The 14,834-nt window shown below is 36.5% G+C and overlaps 1 protein-coding gene across 8 annotated transcripts in view; it reads left to right on the top strand.

Moving 5' to 3' along the window:
• Nucleotides 1-14,834, top strand: part of PACRG (parkin coregulated) — a 512,994-nt gene that overhangs the window by 63,496 nt on the left and 434,664 nt on the right. For all 8 annotated transcript variants that reach the window (XM_032337981.1, XM_032337979.1, XM_032337974.1 and 5 more), the window contains exon 2: nucleotides 13,068-13,202. In XM_032337981.1, the coding sequence (XP_032193872.1) occupies nucleotides 13,068-13,202 (135 nt within the window). The remainder of the gene's footprint in view (nucleotides 1-13,067; nucleotides 13,203-14,834) is intronic.

The raw sequence follows: 14,834 nt of genomic DNA, 5'->3' as shown, positions 1-14,834 counted from the left end.
CAAACAGGAAATAAAAATTTGCACTCTGTGGGATCATCCTCACCAGAAACATTTTCTTCTGATATTTTCTTAAATTCATTATTTATCTCTCTCATCACGCATGATGATTTATCTCTTCCCTTCCTCCCACATGACTTATGCCTTATCTTAGCTAACTTTTTTTTTAAAACAATATCCTCAACGTCTATCCAGGTTGTCACAAAAGGCAAGATTTCCTTCTTTTTTATGTCTGAGTAGTATTTCATTGTGTATCTATAGAACAGTTTCTTTATCCATTCATCCATTGATGGACACTTAGGTTCTTTTCATCTCTTAGCTATTGTAAACATTGCAAGAAACATGGGGGGCATGTACATTTTCATATTAGTGTTTTTATTTTCTTCAGATAAATGTTCAGTAGTGGAATAGTGGGATCAAATGGTAGTTCTGCTTTTAATTTTTGAGGAAACTCCATACTGTTTTCCATTGTGGCTACACCAACTTATATTCCCAGCAACAGTGCAGGAGGGCTTCTTTCTCTCCACATCCTTGCCAACACTTGTTATTTCTTGTCGTTTTGGTGATAGCCATTCTGATATGTGTGAGCTGTTGGCTTGTTTTTGATGGGCACTTTTTCTCCTAATTTTATAGTAAATAAAATTCATATTATGTTTGTATGATTTTAGAATAAAAAGAAGAAAGAAGCGTACATGTCTGAAATCATTTTACCTTTTTTTTTTTTAAGATTATTTATTTATTTATTTATTGACAGAGAGAGATCACAAGTAGGCAAAGAGGCAGGCAGAGAGAGAGAGAGAGGGAAGCAGGGTCCCTGCTGAGCAGAGAGCCCGATGCGGGACTCGATCCCAGGACCCTGAGATCATGACCTGAGCCGAAGGCAATGGCTTAACCCACTGAGCCACCCAGGCACCCTCATTTTAACTTTTGAGATTTAGTACTTCTTAGGTAGCAAGGAACTAAAATAGACTAGGAAGAGGAGGGCATTTTCTGGACTCTTCCTATACTTCTTTTAAAGACAAAGTTATCTTATGTTTCATTCTATAGCAAAAACGAAGATCCAGTAACATGTCTCAAAGGGAAGACACAAGGAAACTCCTCACTGACTCAGGGTGTGTGTGTGTGTGTGTGTGTGTGTAAATTACTTCTGGAAACATGAGGAATGTTCATATAGAAGTCCAACATACTTCAAATCATGCCTGCAAATTCTATTCAAATTATTACTTGCAGGCATACCTCTGAAGTACACCATGGCTGTGGAAGAGGGAAAATTTCTGCATATAAAGAAATCTAATAAATCTAATAAATCTGAGTGGGCGAGCTCTGAGTGTGTAGTTGGGGTTAGTTGGACAAATGGCCAAGATTGGTTTGTGGCTTTTTATTTTTTTAAGATTTTAAGATTTTATTTATTTATTTTTGTGAGAGAGAGAGAGAGAAGAGTGTACAAGCAGGGGGAGTGGCAGAAGGAGAAGCAGCCTCCGCACTGAGCAGGGAGCCCCCTGTGGGGCTCCACCCCAGGACCCAGGATCCTGGGATCATGACCTGAGCCAAAGGCAGACACTTAACCAACTGAGCCACCCAGGCGCCCCGGCTTATGGTTAATAGAGAAGAGGTTAAGACTTTACTCTCCATGTGGACTAGTTGGCTTTATTTTGGCCACAGCCTGGCGTAACTTCATCTGGCATTCACAGATGAAGATCTTGGCTCAGGAAAAATGTACTTTATTTATTAAAAAATAAAATATGAGGTAAATAAAATGTAAAAACCACATTACATCTGGATAGCGAATAAAGCATTGCTAACTTTACTTAGAATAGACGACTCAGGTACATCTTAGATTCCACTTCGGGACTACTTAGGCCTCTCTTTGCTCCTTCTTTTTCTCCTCTTACATTCTTAACATTTCTTTACTGGTTGAATGAACTGTGATGGAAATCGTGATGGAAAAAATCCACACTGATCAGACTGTAATCCTGTATTTATCATGTTATCTTCCAGTTAAGTTGCAATATGTGTGCTTTGTATGTGTGATAACATACATGTTTTTGCACATTGTTTTCTTCCTTTTTCTGTCCATTAGAGTTTATAATTTTTAATGAGTGTATTGAACATCTCTATAATTATATGAACTTTCAAAGTACTTTATTTTACAGGGATCCAGTAGACTGATGGGAAGGCAGAACTCTTTTTTACCTATGTAAATATCTTTTACTGTAGACAGTTCCAAAAATCTTTTTTTCTATTAAATAAGTAGGTGTTTTTCTTTTCCTGGAGAATATCAGCTTGGGTCATTAGACACAAGGATTTTCCCATTTTCTATTTAAAATATTCATGATATGTAAGATGTGAAGGCTCACAGTTTCTCCACATACACAAAAATAACATTTTTACTCTAATTATTCAGTACGAAAGAACTCTGTTGCAAGACACAGGAAATGCACATTTCGATATGAACTGTTTAGCACGGTTTCAGCGTTAAAGGTGTAGCGGGGTCCTGTGTGTTTCAGACTCTTCCCCATTTATGTTCTCCTTTCACATTTAGCCACTCGTTTCTTTGGCCTTCGCGTGGGGTGTGACAGTGTATTAGCCAAGCTGTCTCGGGCGCTCAGGCATTTTATCAGTTCCACAAGACAGATGCTAAACAGCATAGTCTAAATTGAAACCTCTGATGACTCTCTGGAGACGGGTTGATAGCAGGAATCACACTCAAGCACTTAAATAGGTGGCCTTTCCCCATATTTAACTGCAAGGACAGAACAGCTTTTGAGTAAACGTTTTTAGCCTTCAGCTGTCAAGATTTCTTTTTTATCATTTGATTATTGCATCTCGTTTTGTTAGGAAAGGCGTTCAATCTCCTTTTTTCCCCCCCACGTGGAGAATTTAAAGGACCACTGATGCCTATTACTTTAAACAAAACAATTTAGAGAAGCTGTGTAGTCCAATATTGCTTTCAGAACTATTTTAGGCTACAGAGACAACATTTGGAAATAAAATCTTAGTGCCAAGTGTGTTCCAGTTGAGTTGTAAATTTAAAATGACATAACCATAATATTCTCAGCAATCTTTGGGACTTCCTTATTTCATACAGTTGTTGCAGAAGCATTTTTATATCAAATTTTGGATCATAGCCTGAAGGAAGTCTTGAATCTCTGAAACTGAGGTCGTTATAAAGGTGATAGAGCTGAGAAAAACAAGCCTTGGAATGTAAACAGGGATGTATTTCCATAACTCCTGTACGTTCCAACAGGGAGTTGTGCTTTTTGAGATTCCACTTAGCTCTACAATTGGGTGGATTCTCTGATAATATTGTTTGTCCTCAGTATTTGTCGAATTAATAAATACAGATGTTAGGTTATAAAAGTATAGAAAGGATCTCAGAGGTCAGCCAGTGTCATTTTTTTATGTTGAGCCACAAGAAAGCTGAGGCTCCCAATTGTGTGATCACTTGCCCATGATGTATGGGAACTAACTCATCGGCGCCAGGCTCATGCTTACTTCTGTACTGCTGTATCTTCACAAGCTGCCTTAGATCCTTTTGAGAATAAGGCAGGGCATAATTTATTGTCAAGAAGAGTCAAGTCTAGTACTAAAGTCTTCTAGATTTTTTGGATCGAAATATTTGTCATTTCATTCTGTATTACTACCTTCATTAACATTGTATCCACATTCTACCTGTGTGAAAAACTACACTATACGTTTCTTGGGTTTTTTTTTTTTTTTTTTTTTTTTTTTTGCGGGTGGAGATGTAATCATCATACGACAGTGCTAATTTAATTCTAACGTATTATAACATCTGTAATACTAATTTTAGTTTTTATTTATTCTAATCATATATAAACTAGTCTCTATAAGCACTTTAGACAAATCTAAGTTATTTCATCTTAGTGTCACACAAGCCTTAGATTTTAAGCAAAATTTTCTCATTTATCCAAGTAAATTTCAGAAGAGAAAATGTGGGCTTTAATGTAGAGTTTTTACATAAAAAGAAAATATGTATTGGTCTCATCAGTAGTGAACTTGTGGTCATAAGACTGACAATATTGATAGTTACTTAGACCTAAGAAATGTACAGAAAATACAGGCAGTTGGTTCTGACTTAATCATTAATAGATACAAAAGTTGTAGATACACAAATCTGTGATACAGCAACCATAATTATCTGATAATTATTTCTAATTGAAATTGTACAGAATTCAAGTTTATAGGAAATTAAAATATATTTCTGCCTGGCTCCACTGAAAAGTATAGGTATTTTGCAAAGCTAAATAACATTTTCTAATGAAATAAATAATGTCTTAAAACGGAAATGTTTTATTGTCTGAGTGCACAGAATTCTATATTTCTGTGGCATTTCTGTAGCATATCACCTGCTTATTTCTATAGAAGAGTCTAGGGAATATTCTCATCTCTTTTCCTAAATGATATGTATCTTAAGGATAATATATTTGACTTACCTGTTTGTCACCAATAATACCAAGCCTAGTGACTTGGAAATATTATATATTCAATGTATTTTTCAATGAGTGAATGACATAGACAGGATCTATTTTAGAGACAATTCCTTAACTCTATTTCTAAAAAATATTTTAGTGTATGTGACCATAGGCCCTTGAATTCAGGTTTATGAGTTTTTAACACTGAAGAACCTATACCTCTCATGTTTCTCTGGCTATTTTAGATAAGTGTATTAGTCATAAATATATATTTTATTCTAAAATCTATTCCATTTCCATAAGTGATTCGTTTATGAATTCCAGTATTATAGCCCATTAATGTTTTTTTTTTCTTTCTCCATTTCCAATCACAATTAACTTTGCCCAACTTTAACAATTCTACCATACTAGCAACTCAGATTATAACAGTTCATGGGGCAGGATGGCCCCCAAAGACTGCATCTGGTTTCACATTCCTCATTCATCCCTCAGTGCACTACAATCTGCTTTCCATCCCATCATGCCAGCAGAGCGTTTTAATTTTCAGAGAACTCTAAACCCTCTTCTTTTTTTTTTTTTTTAAAGATTTTATTTATTTATTTGATGGAGAGAGATCACAAGTAGGCAGAGAGGCAGGCAGAGAGAGAGAGAGAGAGGGAAGCAGGCTCCCTGCTGAGCAGAGAGCCCAATGTGGGACTCGATCCCAGCACCCTGAGATCATGACCTGAGCCGAAGGCAGTGGCTTAACCCACTGAGCCACCCAGGTGCCCCTCTAAACCCTCTTCTTAACTGGCCCACTTGTATCATTAAAAAACGTGTTCCTCTCATTCGTTGATTTCTATACCATCCCTTCCCCATTGTCTTGCTACCATTCTGACTCTTCCTAGTCTCCCAGAGAATCCATTTATTATTAAGTCTTCAGGAAATGTTTCAAGTTCTCAGCCTTTTTCTCACCGTATTCTTACTTTCCCTTTGGAAAGATTTACCAATTTCCATTGATTTAACCCACCACTTGACTACAGGCAAACTTTATCAACAGCCCGGATCTCCCTGATAATCGCCATACAGATTGTTCTGGTGGTCTACTGTTCGTTTGTCTTTTAGGCATTCAATGCCTAGTGGGAAGAGAACTCCAAGGTTGGGATATGGCCTGTCAGAAAAGTCTCCTGAGAATTAGAGGTTTGTGGTCATGAAGGTGATTCGTGGTTATTCAGGAGAAAAAGGAGGGAAAGGAATGGAATGATGGAGAATAAGAGGTTGGTGGAACAGGAAAGTCATGGAGCCCGAAGAGAGCAGGCCATATTTGAGAATGGCCAGTATGTGGGCATAACTGGTGAAGGAGCCTGTGGAGAAGTAACCAGAGGCATCACTGTCAGCTTCCAAATGCCTGCACGGCGGGAATGCATGTCAGTGGGAAATCATCTGTGGATTTTAAGTAGATGAAGGATATGATTTAGTCAATATTCATTGTGCACAGCAGTCACAATATCCTGACGGAGGAATGATATAAAGAAATTCAAAGCCAGAGCCTCATCTCAAAAAGAGCAAGTAAAGAAAAAAAACAAAGAAACTTTTCTACCAAAAAAAAAAAAAAATATATATATATATATACATGATATTTTAAAATGCTAAACAAGTAAAAATGAAAAACAAAGAAGGCGAGGAGATATTTACAATAAATGCAACCAATGGTTGATATCTGTTGATAGAAAAAATTCATACAAATTGATATTAATATAGAAAAGACATGAACATACTTTCACAAATGTATGCATATAGCATTATTCTAAAGTAAGAAAATATTTGTCCTCATTTGTTAAACATAGTAATCGAAATTGAACGATAGGAAGATGTCATGGACTGAATGTTTATGTTCTGCAAACTTCCTATGTTAGAGCACTAACCCCAAGTGTGATGTGTTTGGAGGTGGGGCCTTTGGGATTAGGTTTATGAGATGACCCCTAAGAGTGTGGCCTCTGTGACATGATTAATGTCCTGAGAGGAGGAAGAGAGATCAGACCTCTCTGGAGCACTCTCTGGGACATGAGGACATAGTGAGAGTCTGCAGGCTAGGAAGAGGGTTCTCAGCAGATCATGCTGCCATCCTCCTTGTGGATGTCCAGCCTGTAGAAATGTGAGAAAATAAATATCTGTCATTTAAATCATCCAATCTATGGCATGGTATAGCAGTCCAGGCAGACTAAGACAGAAAATCTATTCTCCTCTTTAATCAGCAAATAATTTTATTAAGATTCATAAAATATAAATTTTGATTAATTTTGTTATCTCATATGAGGGACTCTGTCTGAAGGATATTATTTAAAATGGGGGAAATGTGATATGCCAGAGATGTTTATAATAATGTGATTACGAAATGCAAAAAAAATCAGAAATAATATAAATTTCAAATATAATTGCAAATGGTGGAATATGGCTTGGCCACAAAAAGTGAACTTCTATTATCCATAGCAACATCAAAACGTATTATACTACGTGAAAAAGTACATTAAATAGAACATATTTAAAAATGAAAAATTATGATATTTTTACATATGTTCTAAAAGGAAATAGCACAAAATTAACAATAGGTGGTAGAACTCAAAGTAATTTAATATGATTTCCCTCCATCTCATAGTTTATTTTTTATGTAACTTAAACAAATTGGTTATTTGCATCTTTATTATCAGAAGCTTATTTCATCTCTGCCTCTGGATGTCTTCAATCAGTCATGTGCCCTAAATAATTCCCCTCTAGGTTTTTGCCCAAACCCAGCCTGCTAGCATAGTGACTAAGGACATGTCCTGCAGAGCAAAGTGCTAGGGGTCTCTTTCATATTACTTAATAACTCTGTGATTTCCGACAGTTTATTGAGGCTATTAAAACTTAGATTTTCTTGTCCATAAGGATCATTTCATGTGAGTTTTGTCGAAAACTGAAACCAATAATGCCTGTAAAACAATGAATAGTTCATTAGGGGATATTGTTGTTGTTCTTGATGGCATCCTAATTTAAAGCCTTAGCGACCTTGTGCTTGGACTACGCAGTCAAGTTCAGACTGATTATCCTGACTCTAGGCCATCCCTTTAGAATCGCATCGGAATAAGCTTCCTAAAAATGGGTTACCCACTTCCCTTGGATGTTTTCTCTGACACTATTACATGTAGGGCCTGATTGTTAAGGACTCCACAGTATGTCTATATATGTTGAATCTTTGTTGAAATATATATATTTTACCATATAAGGCATTGTTAGCTATTACTAACAAAAACATCAGTATCATAATATTTTTTAAATATTATTAAAGTTTCTTATACAAACATTACCTAATACAAGCTAACTTTTGTTAACATGAGGTGCCCCATCTACTAATACAGTCAGATTTACCAATTTGTAGTACTTTTGCAAGCATTTTCGTGTTCATCTACTAACTGTAGATAATGCAAAATATCTGATGTTTAGAGCAATTACGATTGGCAAGTGGGGCAGACACTGAATTACAGTCCTACTTACTCAGAAGGGTAGGCTGATGGCAATAAATTTGCCAGTCCTGGGGCTAATATTCAAGTGCCTCAGTAGCTGGGAGATAGGACAACTCTTGCCCACCAACTGCTTAACCACGGCACTTTCAATGAATCCACATTCCAGGTTAAAGCTGATGAAAACAAGAGGAGCACCTGGAGGGCTGATTGGTTAAGCATCTGTCCTTGGCTCAGGTCCTGATTCCAGGGTCCTGGGATCAAACTCAGAGAGCTCCCTGCTCCCGTCTCCCTCCCCCTCTGACACTCCCCTGCTTGTGCTCTCTCAGTGCTCTTTCTCTCAAATAAATGATAAATAAATTTTTTTAAGCTGATGAAGATAAGAAATTAATATCTTTGCTTTTTATTGTTTCAATGTTAGTAAGCTGGCTAAACAGACAAGTAGAATAACACAGTATAGATTTCCCACTTGAAGTAAAGTTTTTTTTTTTTTTAAGCAGCTTCAGTTTATGCTAAAAAATAAAACTATTGAAAAGAAAACTTTCAACTATAAGAAGAATTTTAGAGAACCTTAAAATTCTTTCCTACAGATTATTATTAGTTTTTGTGACTGTATGTAGAGCCTGTGGTCTATGTCCTAAATCCATTCCAGCATTCACTAAGTGTAAGCATATAAAGTACTCTGTCATTTACAGTCACTTCAAAGTGCATTCAATATCTTGGTTCCCAAGTGCATTAGATTTTATTAAAAGCATTCTGCTGCAACACCCATTCTTCCTAATTGGTTTATGGACAGCCCCCACCATTCAGACAAAACGTAATTGCATTTTCCCACAAATCTAGTTTGATTTATGGTTCCTTATTTGTTCTATATTATTTATAAGAGAGTTGGGGTAAAATTCTTAAGACATTAAGTAAAATGTACAGTAGTCCTTTGATAAATATGGGATGTACATAAGGATTCTTAACAGTATTTTGCTAATTTTTAACTTTATTTAGTCAGGCTACGTCCATCTGTGTGATTTCCAGTAGTAATATCTTTATTACCTTTCCAGAGATTGTTATTTACTTGATTTTTCATGTACATACTTCTAGAATCACTTGGAATGTTAGAATGGATCGTGTGTAGAATATTAAAAATATTCTAGCCTTCTATTCGGTTTAAGTAGGTATATATGTATTTGGAACAGAAAAAATATTATCCAGGAACAGTGACAGAGCAGCTGCTTACGATTAGGTAATGCCTGTGTTGCACTGCAGGCTTGACTAGTCAAATTTCAGATTCAGATTTGAGATGCCAAGAGTTAATTTATAATGTGTCTATAGGAGAATCCAAAAAATAGTGTTTTTAAGTGAGTAAATGGCAGAAATATAAGAACAGAGGTTAACAAACACTTAAGAAAGAATTTCCACATTGTTGGGTGATTACATAGCAAACCAAGTGAAGACTTTCCATGGAATTGTAGGCATGGAATCATTTCTGTAGCGAGTCCATGAAAATTTATGGGAAGAAAGAGGAAGTATACATTATCTTTAAACAGTTTATAAAGAGCCCCTTAGGTTTCTTAGAGAGAAATATGTTCATTCTTTGAAAAGTTTGGATGATTAGAATTTTGAATTCAGAATCAGAAAGAATGGAATATTAGAATAGGAGACAAAAGGAAAAAAGAGAAATTGATTTTAAGATAAATACAAAGTAAGGGAGAAAGATGGATACTCTCTAGCAAAATTTTGGTCAGTTAAACAAATGGGAGACTTGCTGTCAAAGCTTAAATAATAACTTGGCATCTAGAAGAATGGAAAGGATGGTTAGCAGATGATAAGCAGATAGAAGATCTAATGATGGTTGTAGCTGAATGTTTTGGAATGAGGAATTAAGCCTTTCATCCTTACTGGACCAGTAAAGAGGTCCTCAGCACCCTCAGTGGGGATAGCTCGGACTCTTACCCTGGCCAGCTGTGCTAAGCTCTTATCCTTTCTGCTGGGGTACCGTCAGAGAATGCCTCCTTGGGGGACAGGAATGTTATTACTGCCCAGCAGTAATGAGGCCGCCCCCTTCCGTGGTGTCCCTGTGGAAAGCAGTCATGGGGTGCTCCTTCTCCAACCTGTCCAGGAGGTGTCACTGGAGGCCTAGTGGTATTGAAGCCCTCACTTTTACCCATTATCCATGAGAAACTCCCTCTGTGGAGTCAACAGTGGCCAGGTGGGCCTCCAGGATTTCAACCCCAGCCTGACTGTAATGCGCTCGTAGCCTTTCCCCACATCTCTGCCAGACACATTGGAATAAACCAGCTAAAACAGAAGGTAGAAGGTCTGAGTCTCACAATCACCAATGTCCACGTTTCAACAGAAAATCAGTCATCACACAAGAATCAGGAAGATCAAAAAGCAAATGAAAAAAGACGATCAGTAGATGTCAGCCTTACCCTCTAGGCCCTGGCAAGCACCAGTCTGATCTCCGTTTCTGTGAGTTCAGTTCTTTTAGATTTCTCATCTAAGTGAGATCACACAGTATTTGTCCTTTTGTCTCACTCACTTACTCACTTAGCATAATGCCTTCAAGCTTCATCTGTCTCGTCACAAAAGGCAAGATTTCATTCTTTTCTTATGGCTGAGTATTTCATTATATGATTTATGTACGTATGTATGTATATTATCGATATCTATATTTATACATATATTTTTTATTTAATATTTATTTTTTTAAAAAGCACCCAAAATGAAATATCTACTTACTAGCAATCAGTACTGCACGGTAATACAGTGTACACACACGTAAACACATATGCACTATTCTCTGTAACTTTCTGTAAGTATGTATGATGCTGGTTTAATTTAGCTAACTTTTCTTTTCTTTCTTTCTTGTATACCACTTTTTGTGTGGTATACATTTTTGGATTATATATAGCACCATTTTGTTAAAATGGTGACGCAATGGTAGATTATAATTTTGGGGGGGTATATAACTTGTTGGCAAAATAGAAAGTTGTCAATTCTTTATCAATTTCCAAAAATGTGTTTCAAAATTTACCTCTCCATAAGTTGCTAAAGTCCTGGAGTGCCATCTCTGTAGTTTCTGTCATACTGATGTAGATGGGAATGTGTGTATAACATCCAGCTCAGAGCTCTGCACAAAGTAGTTATCATACACATATGGTTACTTGACAGTCGAATGAATTTGTCTGAAAATGGTGGGCAATAATTCTAATACCAGAACAAGTTTCAAATATTTTGTAAGTAAGAGCCAGTCTTGCTTCCCCACTACCCAGTATCACATCAATTATTTATGTAATTACATAATATGTAATATTATATAATTGATTATATAATAATTATGTGATTACATATGCTGGGAATAATGTTCTATGTAGTAAAGTGAATTCTAAACTCAGGGGCACGTGGATGGCTCGGTCAGTTAAGTGTCCAACTTCTGATTTCGACTCAGGTCATATTTTAGAGAGCGTCTATCTAGAATAGAGATAGAGCCGTGCATGGGACTCAGGGCTCAGCAGGGAGTCTGCTGGAGAGTCTCTCTCCCTCTCTCCCTTTGCCGCTCTCCACAACCTTGCATGTGTGTGGGCATATGTGGTCTCTCTCTCTCTACAAAAAATTAAAAAACTAAAAAATAAACTCTAATAATTTGTGTTACCTCACTATTCACCTCTAGTTCAACGTTTAATCATCTCAGTATTTTAATATCCCACTCAGTTCTTAGTATTAGCCTTTCTATGTGTGCTGATAAAATGTATTTATCGTATTTGTTACAATGATGTATTTTACATATTTCTTTATTGAAATTCAAATTTTTTACATGGATATTAAAAATTAACATGATATCAAGTAACTTAAAATACTAAGATATTGCATAACTTACTTGCTATTTTGTCCATATTAAGAATTAACAAGATAGTCTGTTTTTATTAAACTAGAAAATATCTAGTATTTACTTTTTTTTCAGAGAAAGGTAACCAGTGGTCTATAATTTTCGAAATAGTTCACTATCACTTTCAATTTTGTAACCTAATGAATTAATAAACAATGCAGATTTAAAAGATTCTTAAAATGAGTAACTCAATATAAAATGTTTCTTTTTTGGGGTGCTTGGGTTACTCAGTTAAGGGTCTGCCTTCAGCTCAGGTCATGACCCCAGGGTTCTGGGATTGAGCCCCGTGTCAGGCTCCCTGCTAGGTGGGGATTTACTTGAGATTCTCTCTCCCTCTCTCTCTGCCCCTCCTGCTCTGCTTATGCTCACTCACTCTCTCTCTCTTTCAAATAAATAAATAAAATCTTAAAAAAAAAAAAAGAAATGTTTCTTCTTTGATAAAAATCTCAGTTGGGGGTGGCAGAATCTCATGTAATCTAATGGTACTTTCTCATATATTCATAATATTGAAGGTGTGCTGTACTTGCACATTTTCTTTTTAAATTATCTTATTTGTTATGGCTTAATGTTATGTAACATTTTTATATTTTGTAAATATTCACAACAGAACATATTTTACATTTTATATATATGGAAAGACTTAAAGGACATATTCTATTTTTTAATATTTGTTTTAGAGAGAGCGAGCAGGGGGAGGGTGCAGAGGGAGAGAGAGGACCCCTAGCAGATTGGGTGCTGAGCAGAGCCTGACGTGGGGTTTGATCCCATAACCCTGAGATCACAACCTGAGCCGAAATCAAGAATCAGATGCTTGAACGACTGTGCCATCCTGGTTGGTGTATTTTAAATACATGTAGGATGTATTTTAAATCTATTCATTCAGTATTCCACAAAGTATATCAGACCTGAGATTAGAATTAGCAATTATTAAAAATGTTAAAAGTTTTAACACTCTGAACTTAAAGTCCTCTATTAAATATTTTACTTAAACGAAAGTTTAGATTTTTTTTCTTTATCATGTGATATTTTTAAAGTGACTTTTTCTAAGAATGCTATCTAAAGTAGCTTGAAATAAAGTAAACCCTTAATGGTTATAAAATAATTATCTTCTTTGAATGTTGTATTAGTGAAGTTGCTGTTGTGCATCATTAAACAATTTGGTTTTTATCTTCCAGAATATTTCATATAAACTAAAACTTAAGAAAAGTCTTTTTACTGTGCATTTTTGGTTATTTTTCAAGACCTGATTTCTATTTTTTTTTTTTTTTTTCTTTGAAGGTGAGAGGCCCTCCAGCTGCAGGAGCATTTAAAGAAAGACCAACCAAGCCCACAGCGTTTCGAAAATTTTATGAGCGAGGAGACTTCCCAATTGCCCTTGAGCATGATTCGAAAGGAAACAAAATAGCGTGGAAGGTAAGTCAGGGCACAGCCTGGAGAACCAGCTGGGCCGCTGGAGTGACATCTCCCAATGCCAAATAGACTTGGCCAAGTAGATAAACCAGAGTGATTTCTCGGAGAACGGAAGGTGGTGGGCAAGCTCTTAGAGAAAGCCCCCCTGTGTCGGCTGTCTACCTTGACTAACAATTAAATTACAGCCTGCAAAAAAGAAAATGACAGAGTTGCTTTGCCTCCGAGAATCGTCTGCTGCCCAATTCATCTCTATTTTTATGAGAACCTGGCAGTGGTGCCTGTTTCAGGCGGTCCATCAAATGATGGAGCTGGTGGCTGAATGCGGAGGGCAACAGCCATTCATCTCCCCCGGATTTCACCTTCCTGCAGGACACTTCCAAATGGAAGCTTTAATTACCTAAATGGATGGGTCAAGATTGTCCCCTCCCTGGCAATGCGGAGTGGAATACAAAAGCAGGTCGGCTCTCGCGCTTGCACTCACTCTCTCTCGGTCTGCGGCACGTGTCAGCAGCGGTGGCTGTCACACGTGCCCGGTTAGAGGCTGACCTCCACGCTGAAACCATTACGGCACCGACATTTTTCTGACAAAAGGTTAATTGGCTTCAAAATAAATGTATTGCCTAATGACTCCATTCTAATGCGGCTGTGTTTCTTTCTAAAAGGCTCACTGATGGTATTTGTAAAAACTTGCCAGTCTCTTAACCGGAGAAGGCTTTTACATTTAATTTGAAAAAACCAATGCTGATCTGTAACTGGCTTCTGCTATTTAATTATTTTTTGCTATCAAGGACCTTGCTTTGGGTGATTTTTATCAGCTAAAAGGGTTTCTCTGCCTAAAGCCAGAGCAGCACATGTGTGTATCACCACAGGGTGAGGAACGTGAGAGGTGCTTGCCAAATACCATCTCACTGATGCAATTGACCCATTTAACGAAAAAGTCCTACAGTCGTGTCTGAAGGTGGAGGTAGGGGTTGTTTGCACTTTGTGTAAATTTACAGCACTAAATAAAATAAAATGGCCAAAGTAAAGAATTCATCAATATAAACACTTAAGTTCATCAAAATTGACCTTTTCCTTCCTTTATGGAACAACTAAGAGAATTGTTTGCATTATTTCCAGTATGTCTTTAAATGTTTTCACAGAATTATCAAACATTTCCAAACCTTGAGTAGCCATAATGTAATTCAGTTATCGAACGTAGAATTACTACAGACTATTTGGTCATAGAAATCTGAAGGTGTTTCTTTTATTACATTTTGTCATAATGTTTTTAGGAGGATGAAGGACCGCACTATCTTGCTTTTAATCACTTCTATTAAAATGTGTATTTGTTATCTGACAGTGTGCATACGATGAGGAAAACCTTACAGCAAGTATGAGTCATTCAGATATTTTAGTCTTAATATACGTATATATTCCCAAAATTTTACTGTGATTTTTGTGGGTTTTTTTACGTTTGATTAGGTACATGGATTTTGTGTTTATTTGTCTGTCTACTGGCTCCACAGGGCAACACAGTGGAAGCTCTTTAAAATCCCAGTCCTTTGGAGTAAAAGGATATGCTATAATTCTTTTAAAAAAAAGTTAGTAGATTTTGGTGTTTTAAGCAATAATAGTCCATGAAAATTATATCAA

The sequence above is a fragment of the Mustela erminea genome, chromosome 4 (assembly GCF_009829155.1).
Source record: "Mustela erminea isolate mMusErm1 chromosome 4, mMusErm1.Pri, whole genome shotgun sequence".
Lineage (NCBI taxonomy): Eukaryota > Metazoa > Chordata > Mammalia > Carnivora > Mustelidae > Mustela > Mustela erminea.
Note: the sequence above shows the minus strand (reverse complement) of the source record. Positions and strands in the feature narration are given on the sequence as shown.